At 40.2% G+C, this 21,199-nt stretch overlaps 2 protein-coding genes across 2 annotated transcripts; one reads left to right on the forward strand and one right to left on the reverse strand.

Annotated features, from left to right (window-relative positions):
* Window positions 1-91: 91 nt before the first annotated feature.
* inpp4aa (inositol polyphosphate-4-phosphatase type I Aa) lies at window positions 92-11,722 on the reverse strand. The gene is made up of 24 exons (XM_033986710.2): window positions 11,659-11,722; window positions 9,499-9,704; window positions 9,364-9,408; window positions 8,838-8,956; window positions 8,562-8,678; window positions 8,329-8,408; window positions 8,067-8,184; window positions 7,605-7,695; window positions 7,366-7,513; window positions 6,926-7,056; window positions 6,744-6,848; window positions 6,551-6,659; window positions 6,454-6,471; window positions 6,191-6,377; window positions 5,045-5,326; window positions 4,813-4,963; window positions 4,699-4,731; window positions 4,093-4,265; window positions 3,899-4,022; window positions 2,739-3,006; window positions 1,830-1,927; window positions 1,643-1,755; window positions 1,413-1,567; window positions 92-1,335 (listed from the first exon to the last, which is right to left on the reverse strand). Exons 2-24 carry the CDS (start codon window positions 9,596-9,598, stop codon window positions 1,203-1,205), a joined length of 2,898 nt encoding a protein of 965 aa, XP_033842601.1. The 5' UTR covers window positions 9,599-9,704; window positions 11,659-11,722; the 3' UTR covers window positions 92-1,202.
* Window positions 11,723-12,344: 622 nt separating this feature from the next.
* slc9a2 (solute carrier family 9 member 2) lies at window positions 12,345-20,997 on the forward strand. The gene is made up of 13 exons (XM_033986712.2): window positions 12,345-12,882; window positions 12,978-13,192; window positions 13,270-13,518; window positions 15,823-16,073; window positions 16,161-16,378; window positions 17,513-17,712; window positions 17,803-17,892; window positions 17,964-18,034; window positions 18,771-18,938; window positions 19,016-19,115; window positions 19,748-19,864; window positions 19,957-20,044; window positions 20,207-20,997. Exons 1-13 carry the CDS (start codon window positions 12,618-12,620, stop codon window positions 20,629-20,631), a joined length of 2,457 nt encoding a protein of 818 aa, XP_033842603.1. The 5' UTR covers window positions 12,345-12,617; the 3' UTR covers window positions 20,632-20,997.
* The last annotated feature ends 202 nt before the right edge of the window (window positions 20,998-21,199 follow it).

The raw sequence follows: 21,199 nt of genomic DNA on the forward strand, positions 1-21,199 counted from the left end.
TCTGCTTCTGTGCTGGTTCTTCTATTGGTTCATCGTTAATCAGTGTGAAAATGCATACAAATTAGAAAGAAAAGGATTTGGGTCTTTTAAAAAATGAGAGCTGACTCATTCACAAACATCACATCACTACTCTAAAGCTTAGTATGTGATTTGTACATTATGCTTGTAACAACAACACAACATTTTGAAAATAATGCCAAAAAGTGTATGGTTAATAAAAATGACACATTGAGCAGAGAGACAACAAAATGTGCTACAACAACCCAAGAGCTTTGTATTCGTCAGCATACAACAGGGAAGTTTAGGTCCAGAGAAGGAGACATGTTTAACTTAAATGTGACTTTTCTGGTGGAGAGATGCCACTTGCTCGTTTCCATGAAGATGTTACTGTTTTATCTGGAATAGTCTGCAGTACAGCATTAAATGTTTCTATGGAGACCAACTAACATACGGTGCCACAGGGTCACAGATCTGTAGAGAGATCAACCCGCTCTTGTTGTTTAAGGTGTGCTTTACAATACAAATACCTGTAACTGAATAAAACAACAAAACATTTAACGATGTTCTGTGCCACATTCCAAGCAAAGCAATAAATATCTCCATGGATCTCCACCTCGACATAATGCACCTTTAAATAGCTACATTGGGCAAATAAGGTTTCATGTCATGATTTGGCATCTTTAAGCAAACAAATAGCTAACCATGTATTGTATTTACACTGTTCTCTAGAAACTACATGTGAATAACGTATCTGAACAGGCTGATTAGTGACATAAACCATTTGTGCAATAATAAAATGTCATTGCTGGTCTTGGTCTTTTGCCACAATAACATGGAAACCTGTAGGGAATCTGAGAATATCAAAAACAGCTTTGTCTTCTTTGTGAGCAGAGTCTTTCTTATCGGCTGGTCTGATGATAGATATAGCTGTATAACTGTGCAATAGGCCTAGTAAAAGTATAGTGATAAGAACTGTAATAACCCGCATACCCACTGACACAGACAACGACAGTAAGCTGTGAACTAGTTCTGAGTTATGATTACTCATTTAGGGGGTAAAACAACTGTAAAACAACATATTCTGGCACTTGAACTAGTTGTGACTAAGGACAATGGGGTATGTTCGTAGGCGTTTCTCTTTGTGTTATTTTATCAAGTCCTCCTCAGTAGTCTTTTCATTTCTTCCTGCTAAAAAAGTCCACTTAGGTTTCCACTTTTCCATATGTCCCCTCTGGAGGGCGGTATTGTTTAGGGAAGGCTTTGAGCTGTAAGGAATTAAAAGCGTATTTGCGACATCCAACATTCTTCATGGTATTTTCTCGTCTGCATCCCTCACTGTAAAGCAGAAAATGTGGCTACTCATTTGAGAATATGTTTAAGAATGATTATTACTTTTTAAGTTGTCCACTGACCTGCGCATACAGTCCAAGGCCTGGTAGAAAACCTGTGGGGCCAATCCATGCTCCTGCTCCAAGATTTGGCACTGCTCCAAAGTAATGGACATAGCTGTGCGGTCCTTGGCGCTCTTACAACTAGTGAAGCGCACTCCATTCAGTCTACGGCATACCTATGATGATAATTATTTTCACTAGCTCTGCCTGGAAAAATACTGTATCACATGAAGCTTGTCCATCTGGTTTACCTCGGCCGCCTGCCACAAAATCTCCACATTTTTGTTTTTCTTGGCTTTGACATTTTGGCTCAGCTGTTTGAGCAGCTCAGGCAGGCTGGTGGTGCTGCGGGAGCGGGGGAGGCCTGGGGAGACAGCCATGTGTAAGGAAATGTAAGAAACAAATGTAAAAAATCATCTCGTTTGTGTTGATACTCACAGTCCTCTGGTAGTACTTCTTTGAACTGGTCATAATAAGAGCTAAGACGTGCCATGTTTTCCATATTTATCACTTCTTGTAACGTTGTGTCACCAAACCTACAAAATTTAGACATTTATAATAAACACTTCATTTTTTTTTTCTTTTATTTAATTTGCAATACATTTACTAAATAAGAGCTGCCGTTATGCCAAATTATAATCACCAGAGCACAGACTGTATAAAACAATGGACTAAGTGAGTGTGACGTCACCCATAGCGTTCGGCTAGAGTCAAATGAAGCTCATCGGGGTTAGCGGTGACAGGGCGAGTTATAGGCTGAGTTCCATATGTAGCATTCCGACCGCAAGTATCATAGCGAACAAAGAGCCAATCTGGAGCGAGACCGTTGAAGGTAACACCCCTTCCGGTCCACACTTCTGGTTTAGGAGGGAGCGGGCACTTAGCAACGCTGTCAATCAAACCTGTTGCTAACACTAGCGGGAGTGACCTCGGGGAAAGAAGGCGATTGATTTGTCTGTTATTAATGTTCATATCTTGATTTATGGAAACAATAGCAAAATAAAAATACCAGGACCGTGTATAGAGCGGGATAATATGAACATTTTAAAGTCAGAATGACGAGTCTCACTGCAGCAGTTACAGAGAGATGGGCGACAGTTTCTTGCTTTGAAGTGAATTGATCACTTCCTGTTTGAAACATTGTCGCACATTAGCTATGTCCATATAAATATATACAGTCTATGCACCAGAGGTAGTTAAGTTGTTCTATTATTTTTCATATATCTTTACATTTGTATTAATTATTCTGTTATTATTTTATTATTATTATTTATCTTTATTAATGATTCATGCCAAATACTGATGAGATAAAAATGACTTGTGTTGACACTAAAGAGTTTGACTTACTTCTCTGCCAGTGTCTGCTGTTCATTGATCCCTACATTAAACACGACTGGCTGAACACGCAATAACATCCCGTTCTGGATCTCCCGTGGCAACGATTCAAACATGGCCGCCGGCAAAGCCACCCGGACATTGAAGCCGTTTCTGTTCCCTGTGATCACTGGCAGCATGTCTGGTCCAAAACCTGAAGTCGCTTGTGTAACTTTAAAGGTGACATTTCTCAAGTCCATGACACCAACGCTCATATCCTCCAGCATAGCAAGCTCCTCCCCTGTAACAAATAGGACTTTTATAATATATAGTAGATTATAAATTCAAATTATGATATGCACTATACTTTAGATCAATTGAGTTCCAAAAATAAAGTTTTTATCTCTATAATATTTCTATTTTGTGAACTATGTAACTTTTCTAGTAGGAGGTCTGCTTGTGTCCATGTTATTCTTATGCCTGGAATGTTGTATGAGATTAAAACTGTATGTGTGTCATGATCCCTGTCGGTCCTGCCCTTTTTTTGTACTTTCTCCTCTCCCTTCTGTGTCTGAGCCTGGAGCTGGGGCGGAGATTTTGGCTCCTCCCGTGCACACCTGGAGCTAGTCTGCAATCAGCTGCACCCGGGGAGGATAAGAGGAGCCAGGACCTGACACTCACACCAGATCATCCGTGTATTTTTGTGGTATGCCCTGCTTGGATACTTTTGCTCTTCACCAGATCCCGCTCCCTGGACCCGCTCAGCTCTTCAGTCTCCGACCCTGCTCTTCTCTACTGGTACTGTCCATCCCGTCTCAGACTCTGCTACTCCCACTCTAACCCTGAACCACGGCAATTGATCTACAGTCATTTTGCTCTTAGCACTTCTGTAAATAAAGACTGTTAAACCTTTCCCCGAGTTCTATCTTTTTGGTCCCTCCTGTCAAACATTACAACAATGTGTCTGCATATATTTAACTATGACATATTTTATTGCTCAAAAATGCCTTGATAAACCTGCATTCTCACAGTGAACAGGGTCGCTCTTCACCACCTTATTGTCTCCATGCAGATAGACCTTACAGGGACGGAGACAAGCAGGTAGTGTACTCTCTTCCACGAAAAGTAGCATAGAGCACCTTTTAATTGTCCATCTCCAGTTTTTTATGTTGTATGTTGATTATTTTTGTTACCGTAAGTGCTGAGAAGACCTTCATATTGCACCAGGAGGCCGATGGTATGGAGCTGTCGGAGAAATCCTGAGTCACAGAGGCTTGTCCTCAGCTTCACAGCGAAACCACAGATGAGAGCTGTGAGCTGCAAATGGGACAAACATCAAAGCGGTTAGTAATACAGCTGAAGTAATATATTTATAATGAAAACTCACTGTTTGGCAGAAGACCACATCTCTGCGGTACTGCACAGACAGGCTCATGGCGATGGTCGGGGCGCTGTCTTGCATCAGTAGAAACACCATGGCTTTTTTAGCTTTGTCGCTCATGAGGGTTACACAGTCAGACAGTGTTGTGAGGAGGGGGTACAAAATCTCACCCCATTCAGCTGAAAAACAAGAATCACTCATATTAGTATTTGGTTTGCACTGGTAAAAGTACAGATACAAAAAAAATACTCAAGTAAAAGTATCATATATAAAAAATGTACTTTAGTAAATGTATTAAAGTACCTGTTTAAAAATATACTTAGAGTAAAAAGTAAAAGTATTTCACACATATTTTGAGGTCTTATAAGGCTTCAAAAGTCAATTGTTTTTTTTCCTAGAAAGAAAGTAGAAAGTACAGATACCTGCTATCAAACGTAATGAAGTAAAAGTAAAAAGGATCCACTTTAAAATGTACTTAAGTTAAAAAAAAAAAATAGGTATCTGTATCTTTACTTAAGTACAGTACTTTACTACTTTTACTTTCTTACGCTCCACTACTGTTGATTTGATTCTAAAATGTGCTAAATTATAAAAACAGGAATGCATTTTTACCAGGGGATGTCTTTTCTATCTCTGGGCTATTATCTGTAAATGTAGAAACATAAAAAATAATAGAGTCACGAGTTACAAATATTGACGGTTAAAAATGCCAAAAATAGTGCAGACCTTTGACATTTAAAGTGCCTTGTTCCTCATTAGCGAGAAGGAAAACATCTTCAGAACTACTATCACTTTGAATTTGATCTTTTTGTAGAAGTCGTTCCACCCTCTGGACCACACACTCCAGACTTTTATCAACATTTATCCAGATATTTCCCTGCAGATAAATATTTAATTTCATGAAAAAAAACATCACCAAAATCTTGAATTGAAAAGAGCCTAAATCAAGTGTTCTCACCCATTCTTCTTCATGTGCATCTGTTTGCATTGACATCCTTTTACTTTTGCTCCCATCGTTGCTGTCTGGAGCCGCTACTTGCCGCGAGGGTGAGATGGCCATGCGGGATGGAGAGGTGGGGTTACGGGATGGGGAGCGAGATGGGGACCTGGACGAGGGGGAGAGGGAGGAGGCGGAGGGGGACGGGGTGCTGTGATGGGTCGACTCAGGGCAAGCAGCTGCTAGGGCCAAAATGGCAGTGGACAGTAGCTTGGAGTCACACACTGTCACCAGCTGATGGGCCTGAATGTAGAGAGGAAAGGGAATAGTCTGGTATTAGATCATTTTAGTCTATAGAGCTGTAGTGTTTAAATCAGAACTGTCTATAATATATGCAACTTGTGGGCTGTTTAGCATAAAAAAGCCTAAATATGCAGGGTCTGTGTGTTAAACATGTGTGAATGAAACAACTCCAGCTCTGTTTGAGATGAGAAAGATCAGAAAACCGAGTAATAAGGGCTCTTTAATCAAAATATAGACGTAAGGACTAGCAAGATAAAGTTACTTCTACACTCCTGAAAAGTAAAACCTATTTTACCCATGTCACTTTAGCTTAACCATTCAGAAACTTTGAATTCATAAAACTGGTCACATATTGAGGTCTATTTGGTCTATTTGACAATGTTGAAAGTGAATTAATGAGCTTATTGTTGTTATAATGTGTAGTAAATGTATAATACAGTAGCCCTGTCACAATAACCATTTATGCCATTGATACAACAGCCCATGAGCAGGTTTGAACCACAAAAACTATTCTAAATCTTCAATAATTAAAAAAAAAATCATGAGGAATACAATAAATAAACAGCAGAATGAAACACTTTAGTACTTTGTTTGCATCTGTAATGAGTCATAGAAGTGATTAATTCAACCATTTATGGCTTAAATCTTATCTTATAGCCAAAAAATAAGCAAAAAATTTCCCAGTAGGGCAAAGAAAATGTACATGTGATAAATATTAACCCCCAAAAATATATAGTTCAAGCTTTCATATGATAAGTCGATATATAATAGAGTATAGAGTCATTTTACTGACAGGCCTGTAGTACCAATATGAACAGATTAACAAATGAAATTAATTTTCTGCAAGAGTTTTAATGTGTGTACCTTCTCTTTGAGGATGGCCAGAGTCCTCTCCATTGCATTTGCGGAGCGCTCTTTTGCGGCTCTGGACAGGCGTTCTATGTAGTAACAGACTTGTGTCTTTAGAGTGTTAATCTGACCAATCAGCTCCTTGGCCTTCACTACATCTTGCTGTTGATAGGGCAGTCCTTTTGAGGCAGAGCTAGAAGAGCTTTAAACATATAATAATTAAATACAGTAAACAGCGTGACTAGTGTATGAGTGAGTATTGGCACAATGATTCTCACCTATCGTCTGCATAGGTACTGGGTGGATATGAAAAGGACAAAAGATGTTAGAAATACATTGTGTCTTGTAAGCATTTTTACTCCATTCTTTACTTACTGTTTCCTGGCATCATCGAGCTTCTGCACCATTTTCCGGAGTCCACAGCCTTTAAAACCCTGATGATGTGCTGCAGGAGCTCCAATAGTTATTACATCATAAGTTCGGTCTGTATGAATAACAAAATAATACAATTATTTGTAGACTTTTGCCAAGAGTATGGGGTTTTGGGTGCACTTACACACATACATACCATAGCCCGACTCCCCTTGGACTCTCATCCTTTGAATGTGCAGGTTAGTGGGAATAAACTCCAACTTCTTCTCAGCTTTTAAAGTACTAGATTTAAATGAAGGCCCTATGAAAACATCATCACACAATAGAATAGTGTAAATATGTGATCATTATTGGTGTGTTATTATTGTAGTTGCTAACCCTTGTATTCGTGCAGATCGCTGATAGTCTCCTGGTAGGTGAGGATGATGGTCTGGTACTGGGTGATGATCTGCCTGCGGAGGTTCTCCCAGCACGGAGACAGTTCGCCGAGCTCCTCCAGCTCACACACCCTGCAGCACATGCACATACAGTCATACTGCAGTTTAATGAGGACATTTGTCAAATGGCATTCTCCCTGAGGTTACAAATACGACTCACACTGTGACTCATAAGCCTAATGGAGTCCTACACAGATGGTAAAAACAATTACGAGAACTAAAGTCATTACATTTTTCAAACTAATGTAGGCTTATATAGATACCTAATAAATGATAGAATATTGAGTGTTTCAGATACTGGAACAGAAAAAGACTGATATGAAATATATAATTCTAGTTATTAGTAGTTATGATAATCAGGACTGTTGTTGTTGTCATCACCTGACTGCGTCCTCCTCCAGTAGCAGTTTGACAAACTGTCGAGGGATGTGCAGTGAGAGCACACTCTCAGCCATCTGCTCCAGGATGCGAAGATGGTTTCCGTCCGTCATGGGAAAGCGGTAAGTGCGCGACATAACGCCCCCAAACACTGGAAGAGAGCTTCAGCTTCAGCTCACAGTCACCTTAAACCATTATTAAATATAATCATTTCTGTTTGTTTGTGTTTGTAGCTTATTTACCAGCCTTGAGCAGTGGATCTTTACAAATAGATGATGATTTAGACTTTATGCCCATGGATTCAGTTAGACTCTGGTCAACAGGTAGGACCATCTGAAATGCAACGCAAAGAGTTAAAACATGTTTGTTCTAGAGCTTCTATTATGCATTATTCAGACTTTTAAAGTACTCATGAACACATTCACATTGATACAGTGTTGTTTTTTACACACCACCTCATTACATCAGCTGGTGAAGTAGAGCATTTTGAACTCTTGAGGAAAAGACAGACTGATCTAAAAGTAATAATCCATATGGCCATAACAGTTTTGTTTGTTGATTGTTTGTTTTGATATTTGCTTACAATGTTTTACCTAAAGCTTCTGCAATATACTCAACTATGCATTTTTTTTTAATTATACATGACAATACTATATTAATATTCACATTGCAAACAATAGTGCCAGATATAGGTTAGTTTTTACCCTTCCATTAACAGTGTCTCCCCTCTGTAACCTGGGCCCAGGAGCCCTCTGCTCCCTCTTCTCCTCCATCTGCCAGGCGATCACAGTGATGTTCCCCACCCGCTCGCTCTCTGCTGACCTAATGCAAAGTGACAGTGTTCAAACAAGGATGTGGTCAGCGGTGGTTGTGTGTGTGTGCGTGTGTGTGCGTGTGTGTGCGTATGTGTGCGTGTGTGTGCACATGTGTGTGTATCTGCAGAGGAGGGTGTGTGAGTGTGAGTACCTCAGAGTCAAGTGCAGCCTGTGGTGTTTGTCCTGGAGCAGCTCCTTCACTGGAAACATGGCAGAACCTAACATATACATCTGTAACACCATGGGAAGAATAAAGAGAGGTTAGCTTTCCTGCAAAGACAAATACAATAATGTAACTGAATTTGTCATTGTCAGAAATGTGTGCATATACTCCCACAAAACCTCATGTATTAAACTAAACTTTAGGTCAGAGTGGAAGCTCACCGTTCCCTGTGTTCGGTCCTTCACATCGTAGACAGAAAGTTTGATCTGAGTTTGCTGAGTGATCATGGAGTCCTGGAAGAATGCTATACTACTGAGGAATATAGGGTTACTTGTGCCCTGAAAACAAACAAACAACAAACATTTTAATTTGATCTGTGTGTTCTTATTCCTGTAAAGAGAAGAGATTTTGTAAAATAATGATACAGATGCATTAATGCGATGAGTGCCTGAATGGATTTGAACAGTGGATGCAGCCGACAGTAAAAGGATACAGACCTCTATGATCTCAGTTTGAGCGTGCTTGGTCCAGAAAGCCTGTGGAGGAGTGGTGCAGCTTACTGCCACAAAGCTGGTGGGCTTACGGTCCAGTGCAGGAGTGACCAATTCACTGCAGGCTGTGACAACATTAAACACAACAGATTGCAAATGGAAGGATTTATCAAGAGGATTCTCATTAATCTGTAACTGGGGAAATGCAGCACACCGTCTAAGACATTTACAGTGGTCTCTTTCCTAAAGCAAAAAGAATAATGGACCGATATATGAGTGGAACAATAGTGACTGTTGTATCATGTTCAAACCTCTTTTATAGAGGAGCTATTTTTTTTTTACCTTTAATTAGAGTTTTGATGTTTTTATTCATCAATAATTATGAATTAAGATACATTCATCTTGTAAGGGTTGAATACAGATTCACTTACTATACTATATTTTTTATTACTTTGAATGTCTGTGGTGTAAGATGATTGACTGAGGTTCCATATCGATCAATCATTAGTTATTATTTATGATTTCTCATTACCTAGACTAAACTCCAGCACAGGCTCATCCGGGTCCTGACTGCTTCCTGAGGCACAAAACAAAAGACATGATCTTTTCATGTACCATCATCATGGGTGCGTTTCACAGGTTTCCATGGTGGTGGTTACTAGGTTACCTGCGAGGGCCAGCCCCATCATCTCTGCTGACAGATCAAACGTGTTGGCCCTGTAGACCGACCAGGGCCGGTGCCTTGGGCTGCGCTCTTTGCCCGACATAACGGCACGTGTCTCCAGGCTTCGTGCAAAGGGAGCGGGACCAAAACTCTCTCTTCAGAAACACACTTTGTTCTTTTGCTGCCAAGAAGTGTTTGTCATGATTTATCTGAAAAGAAATATATATTATTCAGTGTTCACTGGGAGTTGTTAGACAGTTGCTTATTATTATGCTACCATTTCTAGTATAAAGTCTATGTAAATATATATGTCTATCTGGCGTCTAACTACCACTCATTTTTCTTTGTGCTGATATAAGCAGTGGTATTTTCACTGTGAGAGAGAAGTGTGACTTTTCTCACAGCTGTAGGAAATCCAACTGTCTTCACCATAGACTTCCTGATGCAGTTTTATTTCTGAAGATTTTAAAGAAGATTCAGAGGAAATATTCAGTTCTGTTATTAAGGCAGTATAGAACACAGTGAGGACAGACAGGCTGTGTGATGTCTAACCTGATCTGATACTACTTAAGGTTTCCTAGAGAGGTATATTTAACAACACATTTTCTCTTTCAAGCATAAAAACACCACCCAACCAATAAACCAGACCTCGGCAACATGTCAGCTTAGCCTTTGATACAACAAAAAAAAAAAGTATTAAGCATTGAAGCGTATGGGTGGGAGTCTATTTTTACACATGTGACAATTTGACGTCACTTGGCGAGTGTAAATGGAAGTACGTGGTCATAGTGACACACAGCACAGCTGCATACAGGTCCAGCTGTGATTTAAGAGACACATGTGACACTGTAAATGCCTCATTAGACGTATGTGAGTGTGAGGTCTTATAAAGCTATAATCAGTCCAGGCTCCTGCGTGTGGAGCTCACTAGGAAACCCACTATAGATCTAATGAAAGCCATAGGGCGTCACGCGTTATCCACAGTAACGTGTTTGACACCCACCACCCCCTGCACCTTAAATCTTTATTGACTGGAAGGTGGTGCTGGGTGTTTGAATATTTATTTATTTTGGATTGCCCTTAAGAAGTATCATCTCTTTTTCAGTGGGGTTCTTGCCTACCCCAAATGTAGACATGACTGTAAATGAGACATTTACATGTTCTCAGGGTCTTGAGGGGATGTTTGAGGGCAGTGACCCGGTTCTGGGCTGATGGCTGCAGATGCTGTCAGCTACAGCTGCACTGCAGGATTTGTGGATCTGTCCCTGATTCACCCCCATCCATATCATTTGCATGTTTGGTATTAATTTTCACTACACTTTCACTCTTTCTGTCCTTTTGTAAGCCTGATATAGGCTACATCTCTTTTTTGTGTGTCCAAAGCTGGGGTACCTACTCCCAACCACTGGTTATAAGTATTTTGAGGAGAATTGGTAGAAATCCAGAGAGAGGGATGCACGTACTGACCTACTCAAACTATCCAAACACATAACTATGAGAAGCCCTAGTCCCTAGTTATACCACTAACCCATTGCAAGCATTGCACAAATCTATTTCACATGATGGTTTGAGCTATTAGGCCTACTGCTCCTTTACCCCTGAGTAGGCTTGCTCTGTTGGTGAGCATCAGTATGGCCTGTTCTGTTGTGGGACCTGTGTGGGACCTATAGAGGCGCCACGAGACCCCACCACTTCCTAAGCATCATATCCGGGATTAGTCATAGAGAAAAGCTACATATTACTAATCATCTTTCTGGCCTATTAGTGCCCCGCGTAAACATTCCGTGTAGAATGTCTCTCAGTGAAGACAGGACCGGAGGAGCCAAGATCAAGAGTCTATTTATAGTAGAACAGACCAACAGGGGCACATTTAAAGCAGCTCGGAGTAAAATTGTTTAGCTGGTCACAATAACAAAAGTGTGCGTCATGGTGTTATTGCGCCTTCACTGAGCGGTGCGCGTGATACAGGGCGCACAGTGTAACAAACACCCGCAACACTGATGCTAAAATACATCCTCAGTCAATACAAATGGCTCATTCAGATCTGGTGTTGAAATGGATCGAGGCTTTATTTCCAATGGGCTGCGTTAATGCATTGTCTTTAAACATGTATTTGTCACGATACGCGTATCATTCAATATTCAATAAAGAATAAAAGCCTACCTCCTGGTGAAATTACAAGATGTCTCGCTGCAGTTCTAGCATCCTGCTCGCGTTCTCGACGGCATCTGCAATCAAGACTCGCCCAGACTCCACATCGAGACGTAATGCCTCCTCCTGCTGCAGAGCCTGTCCTCTCCAGCAGAGGACGCCAACGCTGCACGGACACAGCACCTGCCCCTCATGAGCATCATCTGAGGAAAAGACACGCTGGAGAATACACAGACAATGTAAACGTTTGCATTAAAACTAATATCACACGTGTAACTTGTTTGACTATTTTTAAATATCAAGTCTGTGACTGACACTAAAATCTACATAAAGACACAAACTGTTATTTTTGGTAAATAATTAGATCAGCGGTTTAGGCCAATCTAACCACTCCACAATGAACAGTATAAAGTAATAACAGGGATATTATAGCCTATATCTTGGTCAAGAGTCCTCAAAATGTTGCCTATCAGCAGGAAGTTGAAACCTGTGAATAGCCTTGTCAGAGATAGCAAACCAGTCTTTGTGTGAAAGTTGAAACTTCATTGTGTTTCTGGATGGAAGCTTTGACACCGAAACCAAAGTTTTGGCCCTGAATGGGCGCAGAAACACGCCCTTTTTCTTGGCTCAGGATGAGCCAATCAGAAGCGCCGTGGACCGCGCCCTGCACCTATCAGAGCCTGTAAGGCCCAGGTACAGGCCACTGTGTGCAGCCCTGTGTAGGTCTGTGTAGGTCTGTGTACTTTTGTGTAGTGCTGTGTAGTCCTGTGCTCTCCTGTGCTGAACCGAAGCTTTCACAACGCTCATCAAACATCTTTAAATATTATGGGATCTCTATGAAGGGGACTTTTATTCATGGAACTTATTATCTAAGAGGCACGCTTTACTTTTATGTTTAACTTATGGAGTGATTCAGCACAACGTGAAAGTTGACCTTTTCGTTACTTTAACCTCGTTATTTATTCGCAATAATGGATATCAGATTCTCCACATCTGCAGCGTTTTTACTTTTCGTTTGTTGTCTTTTGAGTCAAACTCCTGGCTCCAATGGAGAGGTGCCTCCCAAACCTGCCGGTAGTGTTACCATTTTACCCCCAATTAAACCCATAGATGGTCCTCAGGCTTACCCTGAAGCAGAAAAGGCCAGTTTACCAGTGTTTACAATGGACTACCCGAGGATACAAATCCCATTTGAAGTGACACTGTGGGTCCTCTTGGCTTCATTTGCAAAGATTGGTGAGTAGTTTGAATTATCCCCTCCTTCTTTTCAAATTCATGCATTGTTTTTTCCAACTTGTCATCTTAACTTGAGAGACCCTTTTTTCCCTCAGGCTTCCATGTGTACCACAAAATCACAGTTTGGGTGCCAGAATCCTGTTTGCTCATCAGTATCGGCCTCATAGTTGGAGCCATCATGCACTCTGTCCATGAGGAGCCTCCTGCAGTCTTGACCAGTAATGTCTTCTTCCTCTACATGCTCCCTCCCATTGTGCTGGACTCGGGCTACTTCATGCCCACTAGGCCCTTCTTTGAGAACATCGGTACGGTACGTTTCTCCCAAATGTTCCCGATCGCATGTATGTTTTGTCTGCTTAATCTCAGTGTGTCGTTCCTCTGTTTCAGGTGTTGTGGTTTGCAGTGGTGGGCACTTTATGGAACAGCATCGGCATAGGCATGTCTCTTTTCGCTATATGCCAGATTGAAGCGTTTGGCGTTCAAGATATTAACCTACAGGAGAACCTACTCTTTGCCACCATAATCTCCGCCGTGGACCCAGTGGCTGTCCTGAACGTGTTTGAGGACGTCTCCGTAAACGAGCAGCTTTACATTGTGGTGTTTGGGGAGTGCCTCTTTAATGATGCAGTGACTGTGGTGAGTAAACTAACCCTAAACAGCACCCCAACTCCAAAATACCAGGCTGCTAATGGTTCACATACTCACTTGGCATTTCTATTTGACATTTGGTTGTTGTCAAAACACAAAAAGAGCACACTTAAAGAGCAGTGGGTGGATGCATGATGCTGACCTCAGTGAAAACACAAGTAAGTCAACAAGGAGCTTTTAGATATGCAAATGAAAAAGTTAGAAACTAGGCAGATAACATTTGGATTAGTGTTGTCTCGATACTAAAATTTAAAACTCGATTTTTGAGGAGAAAAAAAGTTTGATATTCTAAATCTTTTTCAATACCAGAATGTTAATAATACAAATAATAATAATAAAAAATAAAATTAAAACAATAATAATAATAATAATAATAATAATAATAATAATAATAATAATAATAATAATACATTAAAAAAATTATAAATAAAAATAATAATAAAAATAATACAAATTAAGAGAGAGAGAGAGACACATTACAATGTCTGTAATATTATCATGTGTCTTGTACTAGTTCTTATTAAGATCAAGACTATTCTAAAACTCTTCAGGAAGGGTCCACATTTGTCCTATTTATGTTTTTTAGTAACAATACTTAGTTACTATTTTGGTAGTGAAAATTGATATTCATTTTTGACAACCCTACAACTAGAAAATACTTGCTTAAATGCTGCCGTTACTGTTTATTTGACCCTACAAGAGACTATGATTTGTGGTGGTAAACTTGTTCCATCATTACTGTAAATTTACTCAAATGCACTTAATTATACACTCATTTTTTTGTTGAAGTGCTTTGCAAACTATAGAGCTGCCCCTTCCATTGAGGCAGGTTAAACAATACCACTTCACCACTTTATAGTATTGTTTTTGCACCTCTTTGAAACTCTGACGCACCCTCAGTTTGGTCTGAACCCCCACGAAAAGTTGAAATTATGTGTAATTCTTCATTCATAGCTTATTTGCCTTGTGGAAGTAGAGGTATGTTGACGGCAGCAGAATAAACGGTCCCCAGTAGAGTTTGCTCAGATGCTGTTAAACCAGTTTTACTCTTGACTGTTTCATTTGCCTGAAGGGAGGAGTTGAACAGCCCTTAGTGTCCCAGACTGAGTTGCTCCTCAGATTTCCCCTCATCCTGTGTCCTCTTGTGTTCAAACGCCCTCCTACATTTAACGCAGTTCTCTTTGGTGTGGCGAACCTTTTGTTGACGACACAGTAGCAGAGCTGGTTCAGTAAAATAAAGACAAACATTTACCCATGAGATGTACGAACTCCCTGCTCTGTGAAATAGACTTGTACAAATCTAACAGGAAGTTTTCCATGGTGCTTTTGAGTTGTATAATTTGATAAGAGACACCCAGGCTAAAGCGTGTAGTGTTTTTCAGTGTCTTATCTCTGTTTTTTGTGCGCGCGTGTGTGTACAAACAGCTGAGTTGCTATAGTGCCAGACAAGTAAAAAGTACTACGACCACAATGAGCCAATTTTGCCAAGAAAATTATTTCAGAAGTTTTTTTTAAAACATATATCCAAAGTGCTTCCTCTTATAAAGTGCACGGATATCATTGGGGTTTGCAATAGTGGCAAAGTAAATCTCTTTTTTTAATTTTTATCTTGATGACGTGAATCTATTTATACTTATTATTTATATCAGAAATGTGCTACAATGTCCATACAGGGAAGGACTGAAAGAACTTTAAAATTAACAAAGGTAGTGGTGGAATGTAACAAAGTAAAAATAGTTGTGCGTTTTTGAACAGGATGAAAAAGTAAAAGTATTATTTATTATAGTTCGAGACCTGCTGAAAAGGTTGAAGTGTTAATTTTTCCAATATACAAATAAAAACGGCTAAGAAAAAACTACCAATTCAGTTGTTTCTGATGAACAAAATTCAGCTCTTTACATTTTAAAATGGATACTTTAATACTTTTACTTAAGTAGATTTTTTCATGTGATACTTTTACTTGAGCATTTTTTGTCCTGGTTCTGTACTTTTACTTAAGTAACAAAATGGAGTAATTCTTCCACCACACAAACCAGGACTGTGAATTTTAAACTTAAAAGTGCAGACATATTATTTTATACCCTTATATTCCCCACCTCTGCACGGCACAAGGAGGTAAAACCAGATCAGGGTTTTTGATGAGTCACTCTTTGTTCCTACAGACCAGAACAGAGTAAATATGTTAATAATATTATCTAGAGTCAAACCCTCTGATTAAAACTTGACACATGCCCTCACCATGTGCAGTTCTGTGTGGTAACTCACCTGCTCTTTATATGTATTATTTCGCAGGTCTTGTACAACATGTTCACGTTTGTAGCGGACATGCCGGTGGTGGAACCCGTGGACGTGTTCCTAGGGGTGGCTCGGTTCTTCGTGGTGGGCATCGGGGGGATGGCCTTTGGGATCCTGTTCGGTTTTGTCTCTGCGTTTACCACAAGATTCACCTCTAAAGTCAGAGAAATCGAGCCACTGTTTATTTTCATGTACAGTTACCTGGCGTACCTGGTGGCTGAGCTGTTTGCTATTTCATCTATTATGGCGTAAGAGTCATTATTAAGTCATTATTATTCATTTTATTTATGAAATTTGAGCTGCAAATACAACATGTGCGTTTTTTTTGTTTGCAGTATTGTGACTTGTTCCCTTACTATGAAATATTATGTGGAGGAAAACGTCTCTCAGCGTTCATGCACGACCATCCGCCATGTTGTTAAAATGCTGGGATCCATCTCTGAAACCCTCATCTTCTTCTTCCTGGGTGTGGTTACCATAACGACAGAGCATGAGTGGAACTGGGGCTACATCCTGTTCACTCTGCTGTTTGCCTTTGTCTGGAGGGGCCTGGGTAAGAGCAGCCTTCTCCATTACTTACATTTTGATGATGAATCTCCATGCTTGTCTCCATGGAGATGTTATTGCTCACAGAATGGCATTAACTTATCTATCTCTGTGTAGACAAGTAGATGGCGCTGTCAGGTGAAGTAACAAATCTGTGGAGAGGCAAACCTGCTCACAGTGGAAATATCTGCTTTTCAAAGTACTTTTAGCAGTTGAATAAATGAAAGATGGATAAGTTTAATAGTAAAAGCCAAAAGTAAAATATGTCAACTGGACAGAAAGTTGTAGTGAAGTTGAGTGAAGACGTTTCGCTGCTTCTTCAGAACTGAATTGCTCAAGTTGTAGCCGCTTCTCCAACAAGTTGTAGCCGCTTCTCCAACAAGTTGTAGCCGCTTCTCCAACAAGTTGTAGCCGCTTCTCCAACAAGTTGTAGCCGCTTCTCCAACAAGTTGTAGCCGCTTCTCCATCAAGTTGTAGCCGCTTCTCCATCAAGTTGTAGCCGCTTCTCCATCAAGTTGTAGCCGCTTCTCCATCAAGTTGTAGCCGCTTCTCCAACAAGTTGTAGCCGCTTCTCCAACAAGTTGTAGCCGCTTCTCCAACAAGTTGTAGCCGCTTCTCCAACAAGTTGTAGCCGCTTCTCCATCAAGTTGTAGCCGCTTCTCCATCAAGTTGTAGCCGCCTCTCCATCAAGTTGTAGCCGCCTCTCCATCAAGTTGTAGCCGCCTCTCCATCAAGTTGTAGCCGCCTCTCCATCAAGTTGTAGCCGCTTCTCCAGTTTACTCTCAAGTTAACAACTTGAAGGAGCGGCTTGGATGAGCAGCAAAACTTCACTCCTACAACTTTTTGTCCAGTTCACAGATTTAACTTTTGGTTTTTACTATGGATCAGACCTGGATGACTGAGGGATTACACAGACATGGATAAGTTTAATGCTATAGTGTGGAACATTCCAAGCAAGGATTTATATTGCTTTGTAAAAGTTCAATATGGAGAACAGAAACATCTCTCAACTGGACAAAAAGTTGACTCCGTAAACTTCGTGCGCATTTGACAGATTTAAATTTTTCTTTTGCTATGGCTCAAACCTGGACGACTGAGGGATTACACAGATGTATGGAGAACTGTAATTTTCTTGTTTCAGGTGTGCTGGTGCTGACCCAGATTATAAACCCTTTCCGGACCATCCCGTTCAACCTCAAGGATCAGTTTGGTTTGGCTTATGGTGGTCTCCGTGGGGCCGTTTCTTTTGCTTTGGCCTTCACTCTGCCTGACAACATCGGCCGCAAGCAGCTCTTCATCACAGCCACGATCGCCATCATCCTCTTCACTGTGTTCCTGCAGGTGTGATCCTTGTTTGGGTACAGTCAAAGCATGTTGCAAACAATTTTCCTGAACCACTGTTTTTAATAAATGGTACGCATTTGTTTACAGGGGATCAGTATCCGACCTCTGATTGAGTTCATAAATGTTCGGAGGACAAATCGTAATCTTGAAACCATCAATGTTGAAGTCCATTGTAGGGTAAGAAGCCAGTGTAAGTGTTAATATGGAGCATCTTAAACAGTTTTAACCAGTGCTTTTCTCTCTCACAGCTCATGGAGCACACCGTAGCTGGGATTGAGGACCTGTGTGGACAGTGGAGCCATTTCTACTGGAAAGACAAGTAAGAAAAACAGGAACAATGTTAAAATGCACAAACAAAACTGCAAAGAGAAATGTAATTTTCCAGTGAAACTCAAACAATGGGAATAGAAGGGTGTCTTGTCTTTGAGTATTGTTCTTGTGCGGACACTGTGAGATGCAGGCAGCCTCCCTCAGTGTGGTGTCAGATTGCATTTCTGCTTCCTCTTTTAAATTCTGTAAAATTGCTGTTGTGCATTACATGGATGAAGTACTCAGTTTTGTTACTTAAGTAAATGTGCAGATACAGAGGTAAAAAGTTACTCAGGTAAAAGAATCACATGACAAAATCTACTTGTGACCAAAATGTGTCATTTTTTAACAGTATCACTAATCAATTTCTTAATTTTTCTTAAGAATTTTGTGCATTTATTTTTCTTGCTCAAAGTCAAAGCTTGAACTCAAATTTGGTCAGGGTGTTTCCACAAACCATAAAAATAAAAATAACCACTCAAATCATATGAAAAGTACTTTTTACTTTTTGGTCCAGTAAAAAAATGTAGTGGGGTAAAAAGTACAGTTATCTGCTCTCAGTACATTTTACGGTGGATACTTTTTACTTTTACTTCACTACATTTACTTTTACTTCACTACATTTATGTAAAGCACAGATACCTAAAAATTCTACTTAAGTACAGTATTTTACTACTTATACTTTGTTACATTCAAAGTGGTAATGCTGGTGAAGTGCATTTGTGCTTTTTTTTGGTCATTTTTAGATTTTTGAAGTTTAACACTCGGATTCTTCGTAAAATCCTGATCCGGGACAGCCGTGCGGAGTCGAGCATCGTGGCTTTATATAAAAAGCTTGAGCTGCAAAACGCCATGGAGATTCTGGACACTGTGGCTGGGGACATCAGTGCTGCTCCGTCCATTGTGTCTCTATAGTAAGTCTACAACATCCTGTACTTCTTTCACCTCACTGGATAGATTCATTAAGATTTTTTATGTGTATTTTCAATAGTGAAGAGAAGAAGAATCCCAAACCTAAGGCGTATTTGGCCGGCGATCTGCGTAACATGCATGACATTTTGTCCAAGAACATGTACAACATCAGACAACGGGTAAGATGCAAAGATTTTTATTAAGGCCAGGCAAGTTTATTTGTATAGCACAATTCGCACACAGAGACATTAAAATCACAAGACAAGAAATCAACACATAATTATAAATAATAATCATAAAATTAAACAGAACCGTCTGGATTTAAACATTGTCAAAGTAGAGGCCTGTCTCACATCTTCAGATTTAAGCTGCATTAAGCATCCCTTGTCCATTTATACATGTTTCTGTGATTCATGAGCTTCAAGCAGAAATGTTGTCATGTGTCATTGTTTAGCAGAGTCTGTGTGTATGACATGACCAAGCCCTGAAACTCACTGTTTTGCATAACTACAAACAGCAACCAGTACTTTTCCACATGACATCAGCCTCTTTACATTGATGTTTAGACAAATGGAGTGCATGTGCTTCTGTTCTAGAGTAGCCTAATGACCTAACTATGTTAAAAGCTCTCAAGTTACTAACACCGCCCTGTTCCTACAAACTGTACTTTACGCAAACATTACAGATAAGCTGCCGGTCCCTCTGATAGTCTTGTTCTTTAGTTTTTCTTGCATCATAAAGAGATACAGTAGTTCTGTTTGAGATGACAGACTGTTGTGTTTGAGTTTGATGCTTATGTTTTTTTCTACAGACTGTGGCATTCACAAGTAAGTATTCTCTGCCAAATGATCGGCACACCAAAGAAATCCTTATACGGCGCCATGCCAGTATCCGCCGCAGCCTCAGACCCGGAAGCTTTCAGAACTCTGTAAGACACTTTCACACTGCAAACCTTTTATACATCACAGAAACACACAAAACTCTTACAATTTATATATATTTATTTTTGTTTTAAATTAGAATGTGTCTAAATCCCAAAAGTACTACTCTCTTCCTGCTGGCCAGAGCTTGGAGTCAAGATTTTCCCCACGGAGACTGACTCAGACAGGTAAAGACTGTAATGCTGACGTTTAATAATACAAGAGTCGTTTTTTTGTTTTGTTTTTTTTTGTTTTTTTAAAATTACATAATCTTTAGTCAATTCAGTTTTGTTATGTATTAAAAATATTAAAGCTGTAGATTTTAAACGCAATTATTTTCCCTCTTTTAGATGATCGGGAAACCATGTCCGAAGCTGCCTATCCCATAACGAATTGGCGGTCCCGGTCTAGTCAGCCGACACGCTCCTCTTCCTCCAGAGCCATGATGCCTCTGAAAAGGCTGGACACACTGAAAGAGGCCGTTTCGGTTGACATGTTAAATGAAAATAAGGAGGACAGTGGCAGCAGGGCAGGTACGACCCGAACAAACTCCTCGTCCAGGGACTCGCGACTACCTGCTCCTCGTCGGCAGCTCTCTCCCCCCAGAGAAGAGGACAATGGTTTTTCAGACAACCTCATAAATGTGCATCATGAAGCAGAAGAGGAGGATCACCCGTCCCCCTCTCCTCCTCCAGCCTGGGCCGCTGAACCCAGGTACAATGCCAACAGAAACCCTCTCCTGAGAAGACCACAGTGGAACCCAAAGAAGACCTGAAGAAGTCTGCAATGTTTCACCTGCAAACAAATGTAAGCCGACAGACCAATAAGTGTGGTCTTGCAAAATGCCACAGGTGAACTGTTACAGGTACTATGCACATTATAGTAGAGATCGTTCTTCATAGGATTTTTACTCAGATTTGACTATACAGTTAGTGTCATTTTAAATTTACTGTGAATATTTCGTACTTTTGTAAATATTTTTCATGTATTGTATGACATTTCAGTTGTGTATGTTTTTATATTTATCCAGTGTGATCGCACCTTTTATTTGTAACAAAGTCTATTACAGTGGCAGACCTCAAGGGGGCCAAATGTTTCTCTTTTAACTGTAATAAATTTTCTACGTTGTTTTAAATTGTTAAAGTGCAAAAGAAATGTTCAACACTGAGGCTAGAGGCAGTAAAATCCAAGATTGTGTCACTGTCCACTCAAAAGTTGGGGTTTGCTTAACCACCGGTCAATAACTGGGGCTATAAATACTGAAACTTTATAAGAAATGTACTGTGCTACCAGCTGCTTATAAGAGTGGTTAGTTGTGGATCTCAGAAAATTTGCAAACATGT

Source organism: Periophthalmus magnuspinnatus, chromosome 21 (assembly GCF_009829125.3).
Source record: "Periophthalmus magnuspinnatus isolate fPerMag1 chromosome 21, fPerMag1.2.pri, whole genome shotgun sequence".
NCBI classification, from domain to species: Eukaryota; Metazoa; Chordata; class Actinopteri; order Gobiiformes; family Gobiidae; genus Periophthalmus; species Periophthalmus magnuspinnatus.

Bases quoted from the DNA above. Each gene is read 5' to 3' on its own strand.
- inpp4aa (XM_033986710.2), bottom strand. From the start codon at position 9,598: ATGTCGGGCAAAGAGCGCAGCCCAAGGCACCGGCCCTGGTCGGTCTAC. The intron at 4,732-4,812 runs GTCTGCACTATT...CTACATTTACAG, and splicing joins AGGCACTTTAAATGTCAAAG to ATAATAGCCCAGAGATAGAA. The intron at 3,007-3,898 runs GTAACAAAAATA...TATTTGTTACAG, and splicing joins AGGTCTTCTCAGCACTTACG to GGGAGGAGCTTGCTATGCTG.
- slc9a2 (XM_033986712.2), top strand. From the start codon at position 12,618: ATGGATATCAGATTCTCCACATCTGCAGCGTTTTTACTTTTCGTTTGT. The intron at 18,939-19,015 runs GTAAGTCTACAA...TATTTTCAATAG, and splicing joins CCGTCCATTGTGTCTCTATA to TGAAGAGAAGAAGAATCCCA. The intron at 20,045-20,206 runs GTAAAGACTGTA...TCCCTCTTTTAG, and splicing joins ACGGAGACTGACTCAGACAG to ATGATCGGGAAACCATGTCC.